Source organism: Eulemur rufifrons, chromosome 21 (assembly GCF_041146395.1).
Source record: "Eulemur rufifrons isolate Redbay chromosome 21, OSU_ERuf_1, whole genome shotgun sequence".
NCBI lineage: Eukaryota > Metazoa > Chordata > Mammalia > Primates > Lemuridae > Eulemur > Eulemur rufifrons.
This window is the reverse complement of record NC_091003.1, coordinates 5,165,856-5,192,459: the sequence shown is the minus strand read 5'-3', so window position 1 is coordinate 5,192,459 and position 26,604 is coordinate 5,165,856. Positions and strand designations below refer to the sequence as shown.

Below are 26,604 nucleotides of genomic sequence, written 5' to 3'. Positions count from 1 at the left end.
GGCTGTGGCTCATTTGGCAGGAAAACATGTACGCGGCTGTCACTGAGCTGGCACGTGCGGTGTGACTGTGCCCGTAGTTAACGCACCGCAATACTACTCTACTAGTTGGTAAAGAGCCCTCTTCCTGGGACCCCAGATGTCACCACAATTCAACAAGTAACAGCAACCCCCACGGGGCCTTCCTGTGTCCGGCCTAACCCTCTCTTCTCACTGAGCTGTTCTCTGGGTCGTTATTTCCCTGCTCCAGGGGCTGGCTGGCGTTGGGGGGGAGGTGCCTGGACCCTGATGGAAAAGAACAGGTGGCACGTGCTGGGCCTCAGCTGTCCCAGGAGGCAGAGAAGTCCCCGGGATTTAGAGGAGACAGGCCTCTCCCACCCTGCACAAGCCCCATGGAGACAGACAGACGGACCGAAGCACAGTGCCTGTCTTTGGGGAGCACAGACAGGGCCCCCAGACGCTCGGGGAGGCCCTGGAGGAACTCCCCAAAGTCTCTGCAGTTCCACCAGGCAGGGCCAGGAAGAGAGTCAGGTCTGGTGGAAAAACCTAACCAGGCGATGGGGCAGATGGCCCAAGCAGAAGTCAGAGGTCAGGGGTCAGAGGTAGTACACTTTATTGACCGTGTTCTCCCAACATTTCACAACCGCTGGCAATGCCAGACCCTGGGCTTTGTCACTGTCCCATCCACCAAACAGAGAAGAGAGTGCATCTCGCAAACATCCAAAGGGCCCCCAGACAGCAGCGCGGCAGGGGTGGGTGTGGGGGAGAGGGGCTGCCAGCCAGTGGGCGGGGTCAGGCAGGGCCAAGGGCTAAAGCGCTGGGTGCGGGGCTGGGGGCACCCGAGGCCCGCCAGGCCTGGCCAGCCCCTCACTCCCCCGGTTGAGGTGCGCGGTGGTTCACAGTGAGACTGGCTTAGACGGGCAGGGCAGTGGGGCGTGGCACCGGCGCCTTCCCCTCCCCCCTCCCGCCTCGGCCCGCCTCCCGGAGCTGGGACCAGGGCCAGATGGGAAGAACTGTGTCTCCCTGTGTCTCCCTCTGGGACAGGGAAGCCCCTTCTCTGGAGGGGCAAAGGGTAGAGGCCTAGTTCTCTTCCCCAGGTTTTAGGAAGGGCCATTCGCTCCTGGCTCAGTTTTGAGAACATTTGGGTGAACTTGCCCACCATTTCTCCCAATTAGAAAAGTGATTTTGAAATCTAGGAGTTGACTGGGGTGCATCAAACCAAGCAGTAAAAAACCTGGTCAGATCTAGGTTTAAAAATACAGCTCTACCTTTGCGTAGGAGCCTGGGGAGGTCGGTGGAGGGGCCCGTGGTACCGTGGGGTGGGTGGAGCCCCGGGCACAGGGCAGGGACCAGGGACAAGATGCAGGAAGCGGTGATCCCGTGGGCCGTGGCAGGTCGCCCTCCAGTGCTGTGGGCCTGGGCTCAGAGGGCAGCTGGGGGCTCCCACGGGCACATCTGCCAGCTGGGCACCGGGGCCTCTGCCCCACCGGGGAGGCAGGAGCTGTCGGTCAGGCCTTGTCACTGCCATCGCCCGGAGGCTCCTTGTTGCCGGCCGTGTGGTCCGAGGTGGGCTCGAGCCCCAGCATCTGCCGCTGCACCAGCTTGGCGTAGAGGCCGCCCTGTGCCAGCAGCTGCTGGTGCGTGCCCTGCTGCACCACGCGGCCCTTGTCCAGCACCACGATGAGGTGCGCCCGCTCCACGGTGCTCAGCCGGTGCGCGATGATGAGCACCGTGTGCTTCTGCAGGTTGCCGTGGATGGCCTGCTGGATCTGGGGGGACAGCAGGGGCCGGGGGTGGGTGGCTCGCCACGCATGGCACGGCCTCGGCCACCCACAAGTCCCCTCTGTGCACTGCCACCTATGAGCTAATGCCCGACCTCTCCGAGACTCAGCTCCTCATATGTAAAGCCAGGCCTGGAACGGGACCTGCTTCCTGGGTTATCATTTCAGGGAGACAGAGCTCGGGGCCCCACACCAGGGAGGTGCTCAGCGAATGGGAGATCGGCCCTAACCTGGCCCTCTCGTCTTCTGGCTCCTTCTCTAACCTTTGTTTCGTTTAACGGCATCACTGTCAGTCCCACGCCCAAGCCAACAAACCCAGGAGGCCCCTCAGTCGCCCACCGTTGTCTGCCCACCGAATCCACCTCATTAGCGAATCCAGCAGCTTCCACGTCCCTTCATCTCTCCGTCACTTCTCACCTGGTGCCGCCAACTTTCCCGGCCGGGCCCCTCATCCCTTCCCCACTTGGACTGACATTTTTTTAATCTGTGGAGTTTGTGTCTCCCTATGACTATGTCCTCACTTCTCTCTGTTCAGCCACAAGCCACGATGACGTTTTTATTTATTTTTTTGTAGAGACGGTGTCTCTCGATATGCTGCCCAGGCTGGTCTTGAACTCCTGGCCTCAAGCAATCCTCCTGGCTCAGCCTCCCAAAGTGCTGGAGGATTTACTGTTTGCTCCACCTGCCGATAGGCCTGAGGTCCCTTTCTCAGAGCATTTCCTAAAAAGGGTTTACAACCCTGAATCCTTCCTCTGTCCCTGTGAGACGTGTATGTTTCCTACAACGCAGGGTGTCTCTCTTAAGGACCTGAAACCCGTCCCCTTGCAGTGGAGTCCTCAGGGGGGAGAGAGCCCGTCTCCCTGTGTCTGTGGGAGGACAGAGTCCTAACTTCCGAGACTGCCAGTGAGACATGGTGGCCTCGGGCCCTGCGCGCTGAGCACCCTGTCGGCTTCCAGTGGACCCTGGCTCTCCCGCCCTGCTTCCTGCTCCTCGCTTTAAAACGCCCCCCACAAATAGGAACGGAGCGCCGCGTTCCCCTCCTTCAGCAGTTGCTGGGTAAAATCTGTTTTCACAGCTTTCACTAGTGTCCAGCTGTGTTTGCCTTTGACAACGGGGACCCCGCCCGATCGCTCTGCATCTCACGACTGTTCATTTTCTTTGCAGCACAGGCCGCAGGCTGAACTCATGCACGTCCTTGTTTACTCGCCGTCTCCCACACGGGCATGCAAACGCCACGGGGATGGGGGTCTTTGGTTGGCCACCACTGTGACCCCGTGCCTAGAACGGAGTCTGGTGCCTGGGAGGAGCTCAGGAGCCACCTGCGTGATGAATGAGTCAATCCACGCACAGACCCGGTGGCCACCCCTGCTGGCCCTCGTCACCAACGACAGTGAGACTCAGAGGGCGGAAGAGGTGGCTCAAAGTCACACAGTTACAAACTGTAGGGTGGAGCTTCTCGATTCTGAGGCCCTCTCTTGTCCCACTGCACACAGCTCTAGTTCTCTCTACAGCCAGGAGGCGCCTGCTCCCTAGCTCCCGCCCCCAACACCGGGAATTCACCAGGCCAGGAAGCCGATGGCCTGCGACAGCCCCTGGGGACACCTCTGAGCACTTCCCAGCACCCGTTGCTGGGGAAGGGGAGGGCCCTGGCCACCTGGAGCGGCTGCCTGTGCCAGCGTCACCCACCACCCTGCCTGCCACTCACCAGGTACTCGCTCTCCGCATCCAGAGCGCTGGTGGCTTCGTCCAGGATGAGGACCGGTGGGTTCCGCACCAAAGCCCTGGCCATGGCCACCCGCTGCTTCTGGCCGCCCGACAGCTGGGCGCCCTTCTCCCCCGTCTCTGCGTGGAGGAGGCACAGGGCACGTTAGCAGGGGTGAGGCCGGGCAGCCCGGGGAGTCAGAAGCCGCTCCCTGCTGCCTGGAGCCCGGCTTTCCAGGGAAAGCTTCAAAGGGCCACCAGCTGGAGAAAACAACAGCTGATCACTCATGAAATGATGCCTCCCGCCCTGCTCGTAAGGGGCATGCAAATGAAGCCTGCGAACTGATACGAAGTTACCCCTCTGCACCTGTCCACTGGCAGAAACCCAAACACTTGCTAGTACGCTGTGCCTGTGGGGCCCCAGGGAGGCAGGCCCCCTCCCGCCCTCCTAAGTGGAGTTGGTACGATCCCCAGGGCTCCCAGGAACAGCTGCGCCCTGGGTCCTCAGTGCCCGCTGTGCAAAGGCTGTGGACCCCGGCCACAAACGCGCCGCCCTGGGGCCAGCAAGACTGCCTCGGTGACTTTTCCCTACAGATGGACTTTCTCCCATGCACAATGACGTAGGCACAGCTTGTGGGTGACTCACAGAATTGTTATTGCAAAAAAAAAAAAAAAAAGAACAAATGAACTCAAATGTCCATCGATAGGAAACTGAGTGAATAAATTATTAAGTAAATTATTATAAAAGCCCATATCCTGGAATTCTATGTAGTTGAAAAAAAGGAGAAGGAGGAGGGGGGAGGGGCAGAGGGAGGGGGAGGCCACTCCCCATATGTCAATATGGAAAGGTCACTATGACAGGTGCTACGTAACAAAGAACAGGTGCAGAAAACAAGGTGATTTTTTTTTCCTGTAAAAGCGTGGGGGTGGGCAGATAACAATACGTATTCAAATTTGCATTACGAAACTCTAAAAGGACACGCAAGCAACTAAGGAGAGAAAGTCTGGTGGGGCAGGAGGGAACTGGGAATGGAGGAAAAAATGAAACTTTTCATTATATTTTAAAAAATGTATTCCTAAAAATTTGAACCATGTGAATACCACCTTTTCAAGAATTAAATTTAAAAAATATATTGAGGGAGATTGGGGAGCTGTTGGTCTAAGGATACAGAATTTCAGTTAAAGGGGAAGAATGAGTTCAGGAGAGCTGTGGTGTAACAGGTGACGACAGTTAATAATGACGTACTGTTCCTGGACAATTGCTGAGAGATTAAGTGTTCTCACTACAAAAAAAGATAAGTATAACTTTTTGCATACAGTAATTGGCTCAATTTAGCCACTCCTCAATGTATATTAATACATATTTCAAAACATCATGTGCTACACCATTAAATATGAACAACTTTTAGTTGTTAATTTAAAAAATTTTACTTTATTTTTTTGAGACAGTCTCTCTCTGTTGCCCAGGCTAGAGTGCCGTGGCGTCAGCCTCACTCACAGCAACCTCAAACTCCTGGGCTCAAGCGATCCTCCTGCCTCAGCCTCCTGAGTAGCTGGGACTACAGGCATGAGCCACCACGCCCACCTAATTTTTCTATTTTTAATGGAGACGGGGCCTCGCTCTTGTTCAGGTTAGTCTCGAACTCCTGACCTCCCACCTTGGCCTCCCACAGTGCTAGGATTACAGGTGTGAGCCACCGTGCCCCGCCAAAAATTTTAAATAAAAATATGTTAAATATACTAAATATATCCAAAATATGTCAACATATTAATTTGTTAAATTAATATATTAATATAAACTTAGGTGGCTCTAATAATTACTGTAATAAACATACATCATTTAGATTAGTGACGTGGAACGAGACGGAGGTGGTGGCCGCACAGCACTGTGACTGTGCTAAAGGCCACTGGCTTGCTCACTTTGAAATGGTTACGTTTACGTCACGTGAATCTCATTTCCATGAACGGAAAGCGAAACCCTAGAGAGCAGGTGGCGGCGGTCGCAGGGGCGCCGGCTGTACCTGTGCTGTAGCCGTCCTGCAGCTCCATGATGAAGCCGTGCGCGTTGGCCTTCTGCGCGGCCTCCACCACCAGCTCGAAGGGCACGGCGGGCAGGCCGTAGGCGATGTTGTCAGTGATGGAGCGCGCGAACAGCACGGGCTCCTGGCTCACCAGGGAGATCTGGGGGCAGGGAGGGTGGGGCGTGAGGGGCAGCGCCAGGAATGCGTCCCTCCAGCTGTCACCGGCAGCCTCGCCAGCCCCCGATCCGGCCACCGCGCTGCCGCCAGCAGTCTCAGGTCTGAAACCGGAGCGGGGCGGCTGCTGCAGCAGCTGCTTCTCTTCTCTCCCCACAGTGGGGCCCACCCGCACCCACAAACCCCCGGCCTCCGCCGACCAACAAACTGGGGCCCGCTGAGCTGGCTGCTCTGGGCTAAGCCAAGTTCCCCGACCTCCGACCTCCGAGAGAAAGCCAGTGGCCTGTCCCTCTCCGGGGGTGGGGGGTGGGGGGGAGAAAGTGCATGAGAGAACACAGACCGCAGCTCTGTGAACGGGCTGGGCTACCTGCGCCAGGAAGAGGCCTCAGCCGGCCCCCAGGCCACAAAGACCTCCCTGGCCACTGCCCCCCACCCCCGTTTTGGTTTTTTAGAGACAGGATCTCACTCTGTCGCCCAGGCTGGAGTGCAGTGGCACGATCATAGCTCACTGCAGCCTCGAACTCCTGGGCTCAAGTGATGCTCCTGCCTCAGCCTCTCAAAGTGCTGGGATGACAGGCATGAGCCACCGCAGCTGGCTGACCCCTCCCTTCTAAGAGAACAACTGTAAAGGGGTTGTTGTCTCATGATTGCAGGGTCAAGAATCTGGCCTACAAAAAAATAGTCATATGGAAGCTATCACCTCGACAGCTCGACACTGTAAATAGCAAAAAGTAATTAATTAATTCACTAATTTAATTAAAATGGAATCTAGCTGTCCATCAGTTGGGGGTTGGCTAAATAATTACAGTGCACCCATAAAATCAAACTGCAGTAGATACACACAGTATGGTTCTATTTTTGTTAAAAAAATTTATATACATGTGCTTTCATATATTGATATCACATACCGATATGTTTGTATAAAGACAGGAAGCAGGACAGAAAGGACATTTACTGAACTGTTGACGCTGGCTACCTCCATGGGGTAGAATCCAAAAGCTGAGGTGGAAGGGAACACGCCACGTCTTAGTTTTAAAATTCACTAAAACTATACAGATATGGTTAGATTGTAGCATTTTACTGTTTTGTGTTTATGGAAATTAAAATTTTAAATTTAAATTAAAGAGAGGGTATTCACAAAAGAGGAAAACCAGGCTGGACGTGGTGGCTCATGCCTGTAATCCTAGCACTGCGGGAGGCCGAGGCAGGAGGATCGCTTGAGCTCAGGAGTTTGAGATTAGCCTGAGCAAGAGTGAGACCCCCGTCTCTAAAAAACAGACAAGCCAAATGGCCAATAAATATATCAAAAGTTGCTTATTATCTTTAGTCATCAGGAAAATGCAAAAGACCACACTAAGCACTCACCAATTAGAAAAAAATTCAAGACCGACTGTATTAAGTGTTTGAGAATCAGAGCATGGTAACCACTGCAAAGTCTGAACAGCCCTGCCAGGGGGCCTCTTCCAGAACTCTGGTGGGCAGCAGCCTGGTGGCTGCACACTTGGGACTACCTGTCAGCCATCTACCTCTGGTCACATGCACACAACGTGGGCAGATTTCACAACCTATGGTCTCCGCCACCATCTAGAACTTGGCTGGAAGTTCTAGAATCTCTATGCCAACTCTCAGGCTCTCACAAAGTTTATGTTGATGATGTAAATGGTACCCCCTTATTAGTTAACGTTTCTTGTGTCATATACAACCCGAACAACCAGCCAGGGCATCCTTGCTCTTAGGCCAGCACAGGATTAGGTGTTGAGGCTCCTTTTCTGAAAGGATTACTCAAAACTGTCTGGTCACGAATAGCCTCCTTTTAGTACTAAAGATGACCTATACGTAGAACAACTGGAACTCTCCTCCACTGCCGGCGGAATGTAAAATGTAAATCGGTACAGCCGGCTTGGATAACAGTCCTAGCAGAAACTACTGAAGCTGGGGACGTGCATCCGCTATCACCAAGCTTTTCTACTCTAAGGATTCCACCTCGAGAGAACATACCCACGTACGTCAGGACACATGGACAGAACTGTCCGCATCGCACGCAGGTATTGCCGACAACGGCAAGAACGGGAAGCGGCCCGAACGCGCAGCCCGAGCAGAGCGCGAATGTGCAAATCACTGATTAGTCTGCGCAGCGGATTACCAGCCGGCGATGAAAATGAATGAACCACCACAGCCTCGCCCGGGATGACTCAGGACCAGGCTGAGTGGGAGGAGCGAGACACAAACGGATGCACACGTAGGACTGTCACAGTGCAGTTCAGAGCGGGTGACACGGAGCTTGGCTGGGGACGTGCACAGAGATGGAAAAGCTCATGAAAAGCAAGGACAGGACGACCCAAAAGTCCGGAGAGATGCTACGTCTGGGGGGAAGGGAAGGGGCGCGTGGCAGAGAGGCTGCAGGAGTGCCAGAATGTTCCACATCTTGCCCAGGGTGGTGTCACACTGGTGATAGTTCTTCGAGCTACACACTTATCTTTACTGCTGCTCTCTGTGTCTGGGCTACAGCTCATGAGACGGAAGGATGGACAAAGACGGGGCGCACGGCGGGGGGCGGCAGGGGCCCCTCCACGTACCACTCGGTGCAAGTACTTGTGGTCGTAGGCGCTGATGGGTTTGCCGTCCAGCAACACGCGGCCCCCCTCCAGGGGGTAGAAGTTCTCTAGGATGTTGACACACGAGCTCTTCCCACTGCCTGAGGGCCCCACGAGGGCCGTCACCTTGCCTGGGGACAGGCTGAAGGAGACATTCTGCAAGGGACGCAGAGGCACAGCGTGGGGTCACTGGCTCAGGTCCCGGACTGGAAGCTCTGGCCTCTGACACAGGTGGGTGCCCCTCCAAGCCCACCCCACGCTCCTCTGCCTCGGTGGGCACTGCCGGCCCCTGAATGTTCTCCTCTCTAGGACACCAGGATTTGGTGGCACCTTTATATTTGCTGTTTCCTCTGCCTGGAATGTTCTTTCTGCAGAGAGCCACCTGGTTAGGTCTCAGCTCAAATGTCACCTCCTCCAAGAAGGCTTCCTTGACAGCTCTCGCCATCCCCGCGAACTGTCCCTACCACACCACCCTCATTCATTTTTTTCCTAGCTCTGACTATCTGGAATCATGCTGGAATCATGCTGTTGAGGGTCTGTCTCCCCCAACCGGAACCCAGAGCTCCTCAAGGGCAGGGACCTCCTTGATGTGTTCCTGGCTGCGCTGCCCCGCACGGGTACCTGGATGAGGGGAGGGACGATTCCGGCAGGTCTCGGCCGCCTCTCACCTGCAGGACTTGGGTGTGGGGCCGAGTGCGGTAGGTGAAGGTCACGTTCTCAAAGTCCACCCGGCCCTCCAGGTGGTCGGGGGCCAGGTTGCCGTCGTGCACCATGGTCGGCTTCCGGTCGATGAACTCGAACACCTTCTCGGCGGCCCCCACGCCCTGCATAAGGCCGCTGTAGACGGAGCCCACGGACTGGGGGGAGGAGACACCCATTCCTGTCCCACTGACACCCACTCCTGGGACCCACCCATGGTGCTGGAGGGATCAATGGGTGCAGAGACAGCAAGGACATAGCAGCTGTTTTGGGGGAGAAGCAGGAGGCTGTGGGGTGCCACCTGCTAGTATGTTAGAGCAGCAGTCCCCAACCCTTTTGGTACCAGGGACCAGTTTCATGGAAGACAATTTTTCCATGAACAGGGGCCTGGTGGAACTCTGCATTAAATAATTTTGAGGCCCAGAACTGTGGCTCACGCCCATAATCTCAGAGCTGTGGGAGGCTGAGGCTGGAGAATTGCTTGAGCCCAGGAGTTCAAGACCAGCCTGGGCAACATAGTGAGACCCATCTCTACAAAAAATTTTAAAAATAGCCGGGCATGGTGGCACACACCTGTAGTCCCAGCTACTCAGAAAGCTGAGGTGGGAGGATCATCTGAGCCCAGGAGTTCGAGGCTGCAGTGAGCTATGATCACACCATTGCACTCTAGCCTGGGCAACAGAGTGAGACCTTGTCTCTAAAAAATAAAAAATGGGATCAGACTATCCGTACTGGTCAGGGATTTGCTTTTTGCCCTTAACAGCATGTCTTAGAGGTCTTTCCACGCCAGTTCACGCAGATCCACCTCGTTCTTGGATTTTACAGTGCAGATAGACTATTTCTGGAATGCGACGTACCATGTGCATTTGCCTAACCCCCGACTGGTGGGCATCTAAGGTGGTTTCGTTCTTCACTATAATGAACAATGCTGCACGGAACATCCTTGGACACCCATCTGGGCCCACAGGTGTATTTTTGACGCACGGGTTCCTAGAGGCGGGATTCTTGCTGAGTCAGTAGGGCAGGTGCGACCCCCCGTAGCACATGCTGCTAACACCGCGCCCACATCCGTGAGCACGCCCACGCCACGGCTCAACCTTGAACTGCCTGAGGGCTTTTGGCGGGGGGGCAAAGATCAGAGGACTAACACCCCCACTCCAGGCCGACCTTGAAGGATGACTGATGCGGGCTGCGTATAGACACCCAGCTCGCAGGTGGGTGACCCCGAGGCTGCTGTTCCACGCTGTCCCCCGGAAGGATGGAGCCCGGTCGTCCATACCGCTAACCGGCTCCGTAACCCACACAGGGCTGACCTCCTTCCCTCCCCCCTTTCCTGGGCTCGCCTCCCCGGTACATGGGGGCGCTCCAGTCCTGTCGCGGGACCTGTCTGTGCAGGAGCCCAGAGGAAGACATAATCTAAAGGGACCCTTGCTCTCCCTGCGGCTGAGGGAAAGATGCGCTGGCTCGGAAGCCTGTCCCCCGCCAAGCTCGGCGACGAGCCACGTAACTCTCTGAGCCTCAGCTTCCTTTTCTGAGAAAATGGGAATTTCCACAGCACCTAAACCTCTCGCCAGCCCTAATGCCACTTCCTGAAATCAGTGGCTGCCGCTTTGCTCCATCAATGGAGTCGCTGTCACCTGTTGGTAGTGGGATTCTCGGTATGATTACGAGCTCTTCCCTGCCCACCTCAGAAAGAAACAGCACCTCCCTGGGGTACCCCCAACCTTGTCGGGACCCCTCCTCCCCACCGCCCCTTCTTCCCAGAAGCCCCCGCGAGAGCTGCCCCTCACCTCCATACAGTCCCCCAGGACGAACTCGTAGATGATGAAGGCGATGAGGTTGCCACTGGTCATCTGCCCCGAGATGACGAGGTGGCCCCCGTAGTAGAGGATGCTGACCTGGACCACCAGCAGCGTGAGCTGGGGGCAGAGGGAAAAGGGACTTGGGTCAGGGGGGCCTTGGCTCAGGTCCCTCGGGTCCCCCCCACCCCCAGGCTGCAGGGGGAGGTGAGGGCAGCCCCTGTGAGCCACGCACACCCAGCCATCCTGAGGACGTCCTCCCCGCTGCCTGTCACTCATGCCCCTCCCCGTCCCCACCCTGGAGTGTTTCCCCACAAAGGCCCCGGCTGCAGCAGGCCGTGGGCTTGGCCGGGGAACAAGGCTGTCTTTGTGAGGCGCTGGCACACACATGCCACCCCGGGCTCCTCAGCCAGGCCAAGCGGGAGCTATTACTCCTCACCAGGAAGAGCATGACTCAGAGAGGGCGAGCGTGCTGGCTGAGGTCACACAGCGAGCGGGGCAGGGCAGGACGATGAGGTCTCTGTTTCCTCCCCCTTCTAGGTTCTATGACAGAGGGGCTGTGTCTGGGGCGCCCTCACCTCCCTCCTGTACCTGGGGGACGCGTGAGAGAGGAGCGGAATCTGAGTACCTGTGACCACCACAGCCCAGCAGGGTCCCCATCTGCCCCTCCCCCCCAACCAGGTCAAGGCTCAACCACAAGTGCCTCAGCGGAAGCCACGAAAGGCACCCCCTGCTGGTGGTCAGATCGCTGAGCGGCTCGGCCACCAAGCTGGACTCAGCCTCTCCCCGCCCCCCCCCCCCCCCCCGTGTCTCCTCCTGGGCCAGCACTTTTGGGGGTGGCCTGCTCCAGGAGGACCCAGACAGTCCCTGTCCCCTGGTTCCCCTGCAGACCACCAGCTCCGTCCTCCCCCGACCTCTGAACCCTCCTCATTCCTGTGCCAGCTATGACCTGCCCACCTCCCAGACGGGGCCGGCGGGGCAGTGGTAAGATGCAAATGCTCCCCCTTCTCCAAGGAGGGGCCGTGACTCACCCTCGGCGAGGGAGCAGGGCACGCCACTGGGCGTGGGTGGCTGTGATGTGAGACCTGCCAGAAGGTGGCCTAGGTGGCGCCACTGGCCCCGGGGTGGGGCCTGCCAGCTCCCCGCAAGGCAGGGATGTTTCCCCGGCCAGGGAAGGGAAGCTCCTAGCCCGCCACCCCACACCCGGGCGGGAGGAAAAACCCGGGAGGATGGTCAGCAGGAGGCTGCGTCCTTTTCTGGAGAGAGTCCCCAGCAGCTTGACACCAGCATGCAGAAGCGGGTCCCCATCTTAGCATCCTGTCCCCACCAGGCGGGGGCCAGGGGCACGTACCCCGCTGCCCCAGACGTAGTACATGTAGGCCGCCGCCTCCTTCCTGTTCAGCTTGTACACCTGCTGCAGCTTCTGCAGGTACACCTCGGCCTCCGCCTCCTCGTTGGCGAAGCTGCGGACGGTCTTCATGGCACTGATGGTCTCCTCCGCCGTGTTGCTGGCTCTGGCCAGGGCGTTCTGGACCTCTTTGGACAGTCTCTATGGGCAGGAGGGGCCGGGAAGGAGGAGACCTAAAACCCCTCACCATCCACCTGCCCGAGCCCCGGGCTTTTCCACACTTCACTGGTGCCGGCTCTAAACAGGAAGTTCCTGGGACAAAAGCCCCAGCTCCCCTCTCTCCCCAGTCTCCTGCGAGCTTTATTTGACACGCTCAGAGAACAGACCCAAGCGGTACTCTTGGAAAGATAGTTCCGATCCCGAGGGAAGAGGGGTCATTAAGGTACCCCCAGTACTCAAAGGAGGCTATTAGTGACCATATGGCTTTTGGTAATCCTTTCAGAAAAGCCTCAACACCTGATCTGGTGCTGTCTGGAGAGCAGGGATGCCCTGGCTGGTTGTTCAGGTTGTACACATTATATAAGAAACAACAATTATTAAGGGGGCACCATTTCCATCATCAATATAAACCATGTGAGAGCCTGCAGGTTGGCACACAGATTCTAGAATTCCCAGCCAAGTTCTAGATGGTGGTGAAGGCCGTGGGTGGTGAAATCTGCCCACATCTGGCCAGAGGTAGATGGCCGAGAAGTGGGCCCAAGTGTGCGGCCCCCGGAGTCCTGGAAGAGGCCCCTGGGCTGAGTCGTTCAGACTCTGTAATAGTTACCAAGTGCTGATTCTCAAACCAGCCAGGAAGGCAGCCGAGGCCAGGACAGGATCGTGCACTGGCACGTCCCATGGCCTGCCTGTCACGCCCAGGCCACAGGAAGCACACGGGGTGCTCTGAGCCCCGGGAGGAGCCGCCGCACACCTGAGTCATGCCTGGCCGCGGGCAGCGTGTGTGGCTCGTGGAGATGACTCGCTGGCTCCATTCAACACGTTCACGGACGAGGCGGAAACCCTAATAGAGTCTCCCCGAGGCCCTGCCCGGCTGAACTTGAAGGTAGGGCCTAGATGCACAGAGGTGTGGGCCTCGAGGGGAGCTCCAGGGTTTCCTGTGCCCGTCCCAGGGGCTGTGGGAAGGCAGGAAGGGAGGGGTGGGGAACAGAGCAAGGGGAACAGCTCCGACTCTAACCGACGCATTGACTTTTCCCCAGAGCTGTGGGGAGAGGGTCCCTCCTGGGCAGCTGGAGGGGCTACGGGGAGCAGGTTCATCTGGGGGCTGGGCAGGTGATGTCGTCCTTTGCTACCTGGTCTCAGGTCATGTGCCTCCCCCACCTTCTGGGCGGGGTGGAGGCCGGGAGAAAAGGGCCGACACCCTCCAGGGCCAGCCACCCTGTGCCCTGTCCATCGGAGTGGCGACAGTGATCTAAGCAGCCCCGCCCAGAGCCATCACGTGCCAAAGCCCCTGGTCAGGGCTACCTCTCACAGGCCTGGGCCACCGGGGAAGGCACCGCCTCACCTGTCTCAGGGTCACAGGCCTGCCTGTCGGAACCCAGCCCTGGTCCCGTATGGCTCGGGGGCACCCATCAAGCCGGGAAGCAGGAGGAGGGTGGGGCCAGGTCTAGCCCACAAGCCGACCTCCGTGGCAGAGGCAGTGCCGAGGGGCGGCCGGAGGGGACTGTGGCCTGCCCACAGCTGTGTCATGGCAGGGCCTGAGCCACCGGCACACACAGTCTACAGGAAGAGAGTGAATTGCTGGGCGAGGCTACACCACCCGGCCACCCGCAGGCCCTCCCTCCTGTCCACCCCTCACTCATCTCTCCAGCCGCACCGGCCGCCCTGCGCTTCCCTAAACACACCAGGCACGTTCCCACCACAGGGCCTTTGCACTGGCCGTGCCCTCGGAACACACTGCCCCAAGACGTCCACACCCTTCAGATCCTTAGAGAGACGTCAACCCTCGCTGCTCCCAATCTCTCTCCTCCTCACTCACGCTTCTCCTTAGCAGCCCCACCTTTCAGCGCAGTGTGTGTTTCCATTATTGTTGCTGTTGTCACCTATTGTCTGTCCCACCTGTTAGAATACAGGCTCCACAAGGACAGGGGCCTTGTCTGTTCACGGATGCATCCCAACGCCTGGGACATAGTAGGTGCTCAGTAAATACTGATTGGGTGAGGAAATGAATGAATAAATGCAAACACAGCCTCAAGACAAGTCCTAGCAGCCCCTAGTGGCCCTCCAGCCCCTAGTGGCTCCCTAAGCCCCCTTTGAGGGGACGTTTGGAGCTGCTGGGGCTCACAGACCCCACAGGGACTGGCAGGCCTACCTTGTAGTACTTGCCGTAGATGTTGGACGCCATCATGATGATGGGGAAGCCCATGAAAGTGACCAAGGACAGCTGCCACGAGAGGCTGAACATGAAGACCACCACGCCTGTGACCTTGACCGTGTTCCGCAGGAAGATGTTGATGTTCTGGGAGACCAGGTCGCTGACCATGGTGGTGTCCGAGGTGAGGCGCGAGATGAGGTCCCCTGGAACGAAGGCGGCTCAGCTCCGGCTGCCGCAACCAGGGCCACCGGGGAGGTGGCAAGACACTGCCACCGGCGGCTGGGCCTCCCCCACCTTCCGGGCGGGGGTGGGGAGAGAAGGGCTGACGCGCTTGAGGGCCACCCCGAGCCCAGCCCTAGTCGCACCATCCAGGGGTAGCTGAAGCTCAGAAGGAGGCAGGAGCTCGCTCAGCGCCACGCGGCTTGTCGGGGACGGAGCCGGGCTTCAAGCCCATGTCCGCTCCCTGTCACCCGCAGAGGGGGACTTGCCTCTTCCCTTCTATAGAGTTAGCAATGTGGGCCCGGGCCGGAGGCAAAATAGACACCTCTTACCTAAGTTGGACCCTGGCCTAGGAGCTTCGGAACAGCCCCGTTGGGGGAGCTACTCTCATCGCTCCCATTTTACAGATGAGAAACCAGAGGCTCAGGAGGTTGAGCGAGTGGGTGTGGAGCTGGGGCCTGGAGCCAGGCTGGTCTGTCTCAGAGCCTGGGATCTCGGCCAGACACTATCTTGCCTTTGCCGCTCTGGCCTTTGCCCCGACCTGCCACCCCACAGCGGCCGGGCCTCTGCCGGCCACAGGGCAGCGGAAGCAGGAACCCTGAGTGGCCGTATAGGACCCTCTGGAGGCCACAGCCTACCCCAAACCTCAGCCAGTGGAGCAGCTCCCCGGGACCAGGCTGCCCAGGGGCCCCGCCAACCCCAGGGGCTTCCACCCTGAGCTGGACAGGAGCGGCCGGCACGCCTGCGACCACCAACGTGCCCCTTTAGTCCCAGTGCGAGGCAAGCCCACCCGGCCGGGCCCCCGGACCAACCTGTGCGATTCTCATCAAAGAAGCTCGTCTCCTGAGACACCAGCGAGCGGAAGAGACAGTTTCGGAGGCGAATGTTCAGTCTGGCAAATATGAGGGTAAAAATGCCGCCCCGAATACCTGCGGCAAATGAGCTAATTGCAGATAAGAGATGTTATAGCACGACGTCCTTCCGACAACCGACAGCCACACCCGGCCGCCCCCTCCCGCGGCCGGAGGGGTGGGAGCCCAACCTCGGCCCCTGAGCAGGGCCAGTCCCCCCGCCTCAACTAGCACCCCCAGAGCGTGGGCAGAGGGGCGAGTGGGTGGGTGAGGGACCCAAATTTGCAGGCAGACCCCTGTCCCCACTGGAAGAACAGCACAGACTGAGCTGGTCCTTGTTTAAAGCACAGGCTCCTGCTCGGAAGACAGCCAGGGAGGGTGAGAAGGGGACCCTTGAGGTCGCTTAGGGACAAGAGAGTGCGGCGGTAGGGTGTGGCCCAACAGTCTGGGAGCTGGTGACCACGGTGACCAGCTGAGGGACAGGCACACCAGGGGCATTTCGGGGCCCAGGGCGTGCGGCGCAGGGTGCGGGGTGGGGCTGCTACCTGCCGATGGCCAGCAGGCACACGATGACGACGGCCGTGCTGAACTGATCCATGCTCTTCTGGATGACGATGCCGTCGATGGCGCGGCCCGTGTAGTAGGGCAGGAAGGTCTCTCCTGGGGGAGGCAGGGCAGGCTCAGGGGTCTGCAGCCCAGGGAGCCCGCGCCCTTCCTCCCAGGGATCCAGAGGCCCACACCCCGACCGCTCTGCTCACTCTCTGGTGGGCTTTTCTCTCCCGGCAGACTTCTGCTTCCCTACATGGCCACCCCCTCAAGATGCTCACACCCCCTCTCTTCACAGAGCAGGAATGCAGGAAACACTGGGTCTTAGATCTACACAGCCGGGTTGTAATTATCCACACGCCACCAGGCCTCGAGTGCACCCACATGCTATTTCACGGCCTTTGAAGGAGGCCCTGGAAACAGCCCATTTTACAGATGTGGAAAGTTGAGACGAGACAGCTCTCCCTGCCACTGAGCAGTCGTGGCTGATCAAGGCCAGAGCTGATTTCATTCTCACTGGTAGAGGGTTCAGAGTCCAGATTCTAGCACCTCAGAAGATGTTGCTATTCTGGTTCTGGGAAATGCTGGGAGTGGCCACCCTGCCTCTCTTGGCAGGGCACCTTAAGGCTTGCCAGGCAATTTCCTACCCACTTGTCTTACTTTATCTTCACAACAATCCTTGGGTAGGAGACTCAGAGAGGCTGAGCAATTTGCTCAACATCACACAGCAAGTAAGGAGAAGGGCCAGGACACAAACCCAAACTGGCTTCAAATTTGGGGCTCTTTCTTTGTGCCCTCCTGCTATGGTCTGAACGCATCCCCCAAATTCATATGTTGAAACATTTTTTTTTTCCTTTTTGGAGACAGGGTCTCGCTCTGTCACCTGGGCTAGAATGCAGAGGCGTCATCATAGCTCACTGCAACCTCCAACTCCTGGGCTCAAGCGATTCTCCCACCTCGGCCTCCGGAGCAGCTGGGACTACAGGTGTGCGCCACCACGCCCAGCTAATTTTTCTATTTTTTTGTAGAAACACGGTCTTGCTCTTGCTCAGGCTGGTCTCGAACTCCTGAGCTCAAATGATCCTCGTGCCTCGGCCTCCCAGAGTGCTGGGATTACAGGCGTGAGCCACCCGCCCGCACATATGTTGAAACTTAATCACCAACGTGACAGCATTCAGAGGTGGGGCCTTTGGGAGGTGATTCCGTCATGAGGGCGGAGCTCTCCTGGGTGGGATTAGGACCCTCATAAAAGGGCTCGAGAGAGTGGGTTTGCTCTCTCCTGCCCTCCTCCTTCTGCCCGTGAGGACACAGTGTCCTCCCCTCCGAGGACACAGCGAGAATCGCCATCTTATCTTGCAAGCAGCGACAGCAGCCCTCACTGGACGCCAAACCTGCCGGCGCCTGGGTCGTGGACTTCCCGGCCTCCAGAACTGGGAGAAATCAGTTTCTATTGTCAGCACTTACAGACGGCCTGCCTGTGGCATTTTGTCACAGCAGCACAAAGACAGCTCCCTCCAACAATCCAGAATGCCCACTTCCGTCTTACGGAGGCGGTGACACCCAATGGGGTGCGGTCTAGGCCGGCCTGTGTTCGTCCCAGGGCCCTTTCCGCTGCAGCTCTTTCCACAGGCAGAGCCGGGCTTGGAGCTGGGCATACAGCAGGTGCTCAATAAAGGCCAGCGAGTGAAGCCTGGACAGTGCCTCCTGACCTGGCTCGACTGCCCGGACAGTGAGACCTTCCGTGCTGCTCTGGTGCCCTCTGCTGGGCTCGGCTCTGGCACCACAAGCTGGAGCTCAGAGGACCTCCATGGTCCTCGGCCATGCGCCACCTAGGCTGAAGTTCTGCCTCGGTTTACCCACAGGGAAGAAAATGGCATCCACCAGCTCTGACAGCATTTTGATCTCAGCAAGTGCTAATCTAATGCTAATGATAACCTCACTGGGACCCGGGGCCGTGCGAGGCACTCGGGCAAACTCTCCTGCCCAAGCTACGCAAGAGTCCAGTGGAACTCTCCACTCCGCCATGGCTCTGCTTCCAGACGGCGTCCAGAATCCGACCCCCTCCCTGCCTCTCCTGCCCCCAGCCTGGCACAAGTCGCTAATCTCCCCTCGGCTGACTCAGTAGCCTCCCCGACCTCCAGCCCTCACCAGCCTGTCTTCCACGCAGCAGGCAGTGGGATCCTGGCGAACCCCACTCAGATTTTGTTGCCCCTCTGCTCAAAACAGTCCGAGGGCTCCCACCTCTTCCAGGGTAAAAGCCCAGGTCCTTACAGCAGCCTACGGGGACCTGCCGGACAGAGCCCCCGGGAGTGGCTTGCTTTGGTGTCTCCTCTTCCCGCCTCACTCACCCGGCCCCAGGACACTGGCCTCTGCTGTTTCTCTAACAACCTGGCACCTTTCTGCCTCAGGACCTTTGCACGGTCTGGTCCCTCTGCCTCAGAGTGCTGCTACCCCAGATATCTGTCCCTTTACCCGCTTCAAGTGCCAAAGACCCCCCAATAATCCCTTAGGTCTGGTATTATTCTTCCCATTTGTGGAAATATATTCTTTCCATAGAAGATGAAACCGAAGCTCAGAGAAGTTTCTAAGTCATTTACCTACATTTATGCAGTTGGTTTGTCATGAAATCTGTATTATTTAATAAACAATCCTAATTTAATAGAAGACACTCAACACTAAAGCTAACCTTTTTTCCCAGTGGGTGAGTTTTTTTAAGATTGTGAAGACACAGAAAAAGCCGGGCACTACTGAATTCTTCTTAACTGGCAAATAATGATTAATTATCATAGAACTTAACATTTATTCAGTACTTACTTTTGCTAGGCACCAGCCCCATCTCCCTTAATTCTCACAATCACTGAACCACGCCCTCATTTCCGGAGTGGAAAGTGAGGTCTGGCTGGGTTAAATAACTTGCCTAAAGTTATCGAGGAAGTTGGGAGCCTGAGCCTCGGGTCTGACCCCGTGGCCTCGGTGCAATCCCGCCGGCTGCGTTTGAGGACTTGCTGAGCACAGGCCGGCTGACAACGGGCCCCAGCAGGCGGGGGAAACAAGGTCACATCTGCCTGCAGGCGGGCACGCATTCACGCATTCATTCACTTCTGCACCCGGCACCACTACACCCGTTCACACAGGAGGAGGCTGAGACTCAGAGAGGTTGAATAACGTGCCTAAAATCACACAGCTGTTGAGCAACAGGAAAAAGGACTGCAGGCTCAGGGCCAGCTCTGGGGTTTGCCTGTCCTCTCTGAGAACATTCTGGCATTGTCACCACCCCCAGGCTCTGTCCTTGTGAGTTAAAATTTTAAACACTCACAGTGGCTGACATTCCTGAGTACTTATCAGGACGTGCCGAGCTCTGTACTCGATCCTTCTCCTGCCCATTTTTATCCAACCTTTACGATTCGAGTTCATTTCGAAAGAGCTCTGATGATCACAGAAGAGGGAGGTGAGGCTCAGAAAGTTTCGAGAACTTGCCCAGGGTAAGGAGCAGGGCTGGGATTTGAACCCGGGAGTTGTGACCCTGGGTTGCCACCTTCCCACGCGTGTTGCCGGAGTGGTGTTTTCAAACTGCCTGGACCAGACCCACAGTGACAGACGTGTTTCACGTCACAAGCCAAGACACGCTTGTACAGAGGCACACGCAGCTAAAATGAAACTCTCACAAAACAGTACTTCATCTTAGTACAGGCAACGTACTCTGATGTTTTCTATTCTCATTACAAAAAAAAAAATCCCTCTGACCCAGAAATCCCAGTTCCAGGAATTTACCCTACAGATCCAGCCACATGCATGGGAAATGCGGATGAGCAAAGTCATTCACTGTAAGAGAAAAAGACCAGACGGCCCAGGAGTCCAGCCATGGGGGACTGGTTAGATCATCTATGGCGCAGCCACATGCAAGAGTCAGGTGTTGACCGGGGAACCCCAGAGTGGATCCTACGAGGAAACAGCAGGGTAAGAGGTCGGGGGAGGAACCTGGGTTCTTATGTGCTTGTAGCGGCTAAAGGAAATGCCGGGATCGTATACAGAAAATGAATAAAAGTGGTTTCCTGCCCACTTGGAAGTTTCCGGGACCTCTTCCTATAGGCAGGCCTGGGCAGGAGGATCAGGGTAGCCACGGGTAGAATTAGGGGTGAAACTTGCAGTGCTTTCCTTTTCGTATCTATCTGATGTTTGAACCGTGCAAGTAAAATGTGAAGGTGTTAAGAGTAAAGAGGAGGTGGTTACACCGCCAAACCCCATGTCCTGGGTCCTCACTCACCCAGAGCTGCCACGATGAGGAAGAAGGAGGCGGCCACGAGGAAGGCCACGTCGGGCTTGGTGTAGGAGAGCAGCTTCTTCAACGTGGCCCCAGATGCCTGCTCGGGCGGGGACTGGGCTCCGCCGTGGAAACCCTCGGCCTCAGCGCCGGTCCCCGGCTCGAGGGCCTCTGCGCCCGGCCGCACGGCGGCCAGCAGCCACCAGAGCAGGAAGGAGGCGGCGAGCGACACGTACGTCCACACGAAGAGGGCCCAGAACCACGGGTCCCGGACGGGCCTGCGTACCTCGGAGAACAGCAGCAGCTTCACCACGGCGTAGATGCCCACGACCAGGCACACGAGGGTGATGACCACCCAGGAGGCCCGCAGCCGCCGCGGCCCCAGGGCGCTGTTCTTGGCCACCCCGATGGTGGCCCCCAGCAGGAGGCAGCTGCGGTAGAGGCAGGCTGCCCAGAGGTCCAGCACCGAGTCAAAGATGTTGAAGTGGCGGATGTCCTCCAGCAAGCTGCGGTCCAGGTGGCTGAAGACGTAGATGGCCGTGGTCACGCCGACGTCCACGCTCATGAAGGCCAGGGTCACCACCACCGCCTTCCACAGCCGCATCCTGCTGGCTGGCCGTGGGCGGGTCCCAAAGGGCAGGCGGCAGCTCAGGGGGGCTAAGTCATTGTCGTCCTCGGGGTGAGGCCAGACCTGCAGGGACAACAGCACACAACAGGGCGACGGCTTCAGGTTTGCTACTCGCTAGCTTTGGGACCTTGCGCAAGTCACCTGACATCTCTGAACCTCAGCTTCCTCATCTGTAAAATGGCAACACCAGTGCTCCTGACTTCCTGGGGTGTCATGAAGATTCCACTCATGCCAGGAATATTCCTTGAGTGCCCGCTGTGGGCCGGACTCTGTTCTTTGTGTTGGGGATTTAACAATGAACAAAATAACAAAGGTCCCTGGTCCTGTGGAGATGACATGCTCCTGTGGGAGACAGATAATAACGAAATGACATGGTATGTGATGACATAGGAGCTATGGGGGAAAAGGGGCTGAATAGGATGGGGGCAGTTTTAAGTAGGGGGCCCAGGGAAGACCCTGGGAAGGTAACACTTGAGCAACACTTGAAAGAGGTGAGGGAGTCTGCCATGCGGCTGAGGGAAAAGCATTTGGACAGGTGGAACAGACAATGCCAGAGCCCAGAGGTAAGAGTGTACCTTAGGAAGGCAAGGAGGCCCCATGAGGTCAGAGAGGTGAGGGGTGTGGGGAGGAAACCTAGAGGGCGTGGCAGCCATTGTGAGGACAAAGGTGCCCTCAGATAAGCAAAGTTCAATAAATGGTCATTGTTTTTACTATTACCACTTTTTCTAAACCCGTTTCCTCATTTGCAAACTGTCAGTGTGAGTTTCGACGCATGAACACCACTGCCTGGCACCTAATTGCTGCTGACCATTATCGACCATATACAGCAAGTGCTTAATACATGTTTGTTCATGTCCCTCCTCTCCAAATCAGGCTTTCCATCTCTGCAACCCCAAATAAACCTCACCCTCCTAGACCAAGAGAGAATTTGAAGGGGGCGGGGTGGCTCACAGGCCTCACGACAACCCAGGGACCTTCACATCTGCCTGGAAGTTTCCAGAATCTTTTCCTCCAGTCATGCCCAGCCCTAGGCCCCTTTGGTTTTCTCGATCTTGATGTCTGCTTTGTCCAGAACACCTCCCTGTCCTGGGTCCTCAGGCCTCACTGGGGCCTGGGAGACCCCAGAGTTTCAGGCACACCTGGGGGTGGGCCTGGGGGGCCTGAGTGTGGGGTGGGGCTCGTCCAGAGTGGGGCTGGGGCCGGGCCGGGGTGTGTCCCTGAGTGCTACCTCCTGACTCCGGTCCAGGCCTTCCTCTCCAGGGGCCTTTGTTGTCCCACCTGCAAAACGGGCAAAGCTCTGGAGCCCTCAGGTGGAGGGAGAGGCTGTGAGTGACAGGAGGGGTAACAGCTGTTTCTGTGAAGGGGGCCGTCCCGAGATTGCCTCTCCCCACAGCTCTGGTGCCCAAACTGCTCTGGCTGTGTGGTGATCGGAATCCCACACAATCCCATTTGCAGTTGGGGAAACCAAGGCCCAGAGAGACAAAACCACCTGCTCCCGACACGCAGCCAACAAGGCCCGAGCCAGGACCTGGGCGGGTACGTAAGGGACCCTGGCACCTTTCTCTCCACCTCTGCGCCGCGTGCCTGGCAAGCAGAAGACAGTTATGTAACACGGCACTTCCCACGAGCCCTGCCTGTGCCACGTGCTTCAGATGGGTTCACTTGTTTAATCCTCACGACCGCGTGGTGATACGTGCACGCTCACCGTCCGCAGAGCAGATGGGGAAACTGAGGCCCAGAGAAGCGAATAACCTGCCCAAGGCTATGCAGCTGGCGAATCGCAGGGCCAGGATGTGAACTGAGCGCTGCCTTCAATACCACAAATGCTAAGAGGGAGCGTTCACCTGGGGGAAACAGAGTCCCCATCAGAGGGGGCGCAGCTTAGGACGATGACAACAATGACAAATGGTATTTACGGATGCCACCACGTGCCTGGCACCGTTCTAAGTCATCTACAGGCATTAATACTCACAAGAATCCTGTGAAGTAGGTCCTGTTATGATCCCCATTTTACAGTTGAGAAAACCGAGGCACAGAGAGGTTAAATGACCCACCCCAGGTCACACAGCTAGGAAGTGGCAGAGCTGGGTCGTGAACCCAGGGTGTTGAGTTCCAAAATCTGTGCTGTCAACTCCAAGGCTCTAATCCTTCAAAGCAGCCTCTCCTGAGGCAGGAAACTCCCTACTGCTGCTGGGGTGGGGCTCTGAGATGCAGAGAGGGCGCAGGGGTGACGGCCCTGCTTTCACCCCTGCACCCCACAGGTAGGTTCAAGCCTGTTGCAGAGACAATGGCTGCTTAGTCAGCAGCTGCCCCTCCAAAGAGAGCCAGGGCCGGGGGGGGTTCAAGGGCAGGGGACGGAGGTGGAGTGGACAGACACCCCCTGCCCGGGCCCTTGCTACCCCCAGCCCCGGCTGAGCTGCCAGCGCAGGCTCCTGCCTGCTGCAATGCAGAAGCCGCGGAGCGAGTGGGTGGGTGAGCTCAGGCAAGAGCCCAGGGAGGGAAGCTCCTGGCCCAGCGCCATCCCAGCGTCCCGGCCAGCCGTTGCTGGCTGTACCAGGTCCCGCTAGCCACCTCAGCTGCTGCTCTCCTCTCGGCGCACACAAAGCATCCCTCAGTCCCCAGAGGGGGCTGAGGCTCAAAAGTGGGACAGGAGGCAGACCCACCAGAGACTTGAAGCCTGGACTGCAGCCCAGGGGCTTGGCCGGCTCTCTCCGCCCGTGACTGCCAGTCACTGGGGCAATTCCTTCCCGACACCCCCGGTTGCCGGCCGCCCACCCAGGACCCCCAACCATTTATCTTCACCAGAATAAACAACATTTTAAACATCAACATCACAGACTAACTGAACCACATTTTGCAGGTGGGGAAACTGAGGCCCAGAGAGGGAGGGGCAAGGCTTACTAGGGGTCGCCCAGCAAGCTGGGGCAGAGCAGTGCTAGCACCTGGGTCCGCTGCCCCCAAGTGCTCAGTCCTTCTACTACAGCTCCCGGCAGCGCGGAATCCAACCCAGGTCAGGTTACAGTCTTCAGCGGGGACAGTTACTCCGTTATTTTTAAAGTCACTGAGTAGGAGTGTTAAGAGGACAAGACCATCAGCAAGGCGGCGAGGATGGCAGGATGGCGACCAGAAGGCCGTGTGAAGCACGTGCCCCTCTCCATCCCCCAGACTTGGAGGACGCACTGGGCTCGGCCAGGTGGAGCTGGAGGGCAAATTGTGGGCACATGGGTGACAGGCAGGGCCCCAGGGACAAGCACAAGGTGGTGGCCAGAGGCCAGAGCAGGCCTCACCCAAGGCCCAACATGGCCCAGGAAGACAGGGGCAACTCGCCTTGATGCTAAACACTAAGGAATGGCACGGGATTAGCAAGTGACCCTGCCACTGTCCCCACCAGGGGTCTTGTCAAAGGCTTTTCTTCCCAGGAGAGAAGACCCAGCTGTCAGCTGCAGAAAAGTTAAGTCCGGAAGGGCCAGGAGGTAATAAATAACAATCATGATCACAGTCACAACAGCTACCATTTACCAGGCACTTCCCAATACCGTCGCCCTGGGAGGACCTCGTGGTTATCATCCTCGGGTCACAGCTGGGGAGACAGTGGCCTGGGGAAGTTAGGTGACATGCAGAAAATGGAAAAGGTGGTACTGAAACCCAACACTTCACTGTCTGAGGTCCCTTGCCCAGGCTCCTAGGGATGGCAAGAGAAGGTCCTGAAGAACTTGGGTGACCCAGTGGCCTTAGTTCACCCCAACTTGGTGAGCTTTTTATCCCAAAGCGGGCCCAGCCTGGAAAGGCCCACTCACTGCTCAATGAGCACCCATGAGCGAGATCCGCCCAGGGGGGAACAGTGGTGCTGTGGGGCCTCTGGAGGCAGGACAGGACCGGGCTCGGTCTAGTCTACATGGCTCCATCCTGACACTCATCCTTGCTAAGCCGACATCCTGCGCAGGGAGGAGCCCTCACCCTGGGACTTGGGGAAGCTGTTTCAGGCAACTCCTGCCTGTAAGCAGGCAAAGCTGGGGATCTAGGCGCCCTTCCTACAATCCTCTTGTCACCTGGCCCCGCCCCATCTGGAGAAGGGGAATGGAGGCCACGCCACCTCCAGGGGGTGGGGCAGAGGCAAGGAATCCTGCCAACCCTGCTAAAGTTCTCCCGATTAACCACGGGCCTGGGGAACAGGCCTTGTTTAAAGCAGGCTCAGAAATAAAGGAGGGGCCCCCGGGAACCCACAGGCCTAACTGCCAGGATGGATGCGCGGGAGCAGCACCGGCCCATTGGTCTGCTGGGGAAACTGAGGGCAGGGCTTTGCCCAGGTCAGCAGGCCCAGCTCCCCCACCACCCGCTTCTGCCCCGGGCAGGCCGCGCCACGGGCGGCTGGGAGCCCTCAGGGGACGCGCCAGCCCGATCCCGGGGGACGACAGTCATCCCAGGACCCCCGCAACCTCCCGCCCCCGTATTCCAAGAGGTGGCGGCACCTGAAGGGTTAAAAAAAAACGCAACATCTGCGCTGCGGGCACGGAAAGGATGCTGCAGGGATGGGGGGCAGGGAGCTGCGGCTGCGGGCGCCGGGGTACGCGGGCCGGGGCCGGGAGGGCTCCAAGGAGGCTCCAACCGAGACGACTGCTCCCTCCGAGGCGGGGGTGCCCGACGCCCCCACTCCGTGCCCGGTTTGGCGCCCTGGCCTGGGAAGGTCTCGGGCCGGGGGTTCCCGAGCGCCGCGCCCTTACCTGTTACCTGGCACCAGGTGAGCTGTGGGAGGGGGCGCGCAGCGGGCTCGGGTCGTCGGGGACGCAGGCTCCGCGCAGCTCATTGCAGCCTGCGCCGGGCGCCGCGCTCGCTCCGCCGCTCCCGCCGCTCGCACCGCTCCTCCGCGCCTCCCCGCGCTGCGCCGCCGCAAGGTCGGAGCCGAGCCCGGCGGGCGCCCCGGCCGGCCGGCGCACGGGGCGGAGCCTCAGGGCGGAGTGGGCGGGGCTGCGGGAGGGGCGGGGTCTCCGGGGAAGGGCGGGGTCTCTCTGGCGCGCCGGGCCCTCTGGGGGCGGAGCCAGAGCGAGCCGCCCGCTCACCCGCGGCGAACTCCGCCCGGGTCTGGCCGGCCCGGATCTGCACGCTCCTCACCTGGAGGCCTCAGGCCCATCCGGAGGGGACAGAAACGGCCCCACCTGCCAGAGGACCTGCTCTTTAACGGGGCTTTTCTCCTGGGCCAGCCTGCCAGCCCAGGAGGGTGGGGGTCACGACCCTCATTCGTTCACTAATTCAACCAACACACATTTACGCAGCGCCCGCTGTGTGCCATGTGCTGCTGTGAGGATGCCCGGTCCAACAGTGGGCACGAGATCCCCGCCCCTGGGGCTGGCATTCTAGTGAGGGAGGCAGGCCATACATACAGTACATAAGGGAGTTACGTAGTTGGAAGGGAATGCATTTTGTGGAGAAAATTACAGCAGGGTTAGCGCATTGGGAGAGGGGAGGCAACGACACGTGCCGCGTGATCGCCATTGCCAGCTGTGTGTGAGAGGGCAGAAAACTCCCGCCTTCATGGAGTGAGGGAGACAGGACGTCCCCAGGTACACACCTAAGGTAATTCAGGTTCTGGTAAGTGCTGCAAAAGAATCAAACCAGC

At 58.1% G+C, this 26,604-nt stretch overlaps 1 protein-coding gene across 4 annotated transcripts; it reads right to left on the bottom strand.

The window, feature by feature from the left end:
- Positions 1–588: 588 nt before the first annotated feature.
- Positions 589–25,894, bottom strand: ABCB9 (ATP binding cassette subfamily B member 9). 4 transcript variants are annotated; one of them, XM_069497125.1, is made up of 12 exons: positions 25,712–25,894; positions 20,366–21,053; positions 16,101–16,215; positions 15,517–15,647; positions 14,483–14,688; positions 12,118–12,315; positions 10,758–10,886; positions 8,937–9,125; positions 8,251–8,424; positions 5,501–5,660; positions 3,484–3,620; positions 589–1,766 (listed from the first exon to the last, which is right to left on the bottom strand). In XM_069497125.1, exons 2-12 carry the CDS (start codon positions 20,964–20,966, stop codon positions 1,506–1,508), a joined length of 2,301 nt encoding a protein of 766 aa, XP_069353226.1. In that variant the 5' UTR covers positions 20,967–21,053; positions 25,712–25,894; the 3' UTR covers positions 589–1,505. The 4 variants fall into 4 exon arrangements, with proteins under 4 accessions (XP_069353226.1, XP_069353228.1, XP_069353227.1 ...); XM_069497127.1 differs by lacking the exon at positions 8,937–9,125; XM_069497126.1 differs by lacking the exon at positions 10,758–10,886.
- Positions 25,895–26,604: the final 710 nt, after the last annotated feature.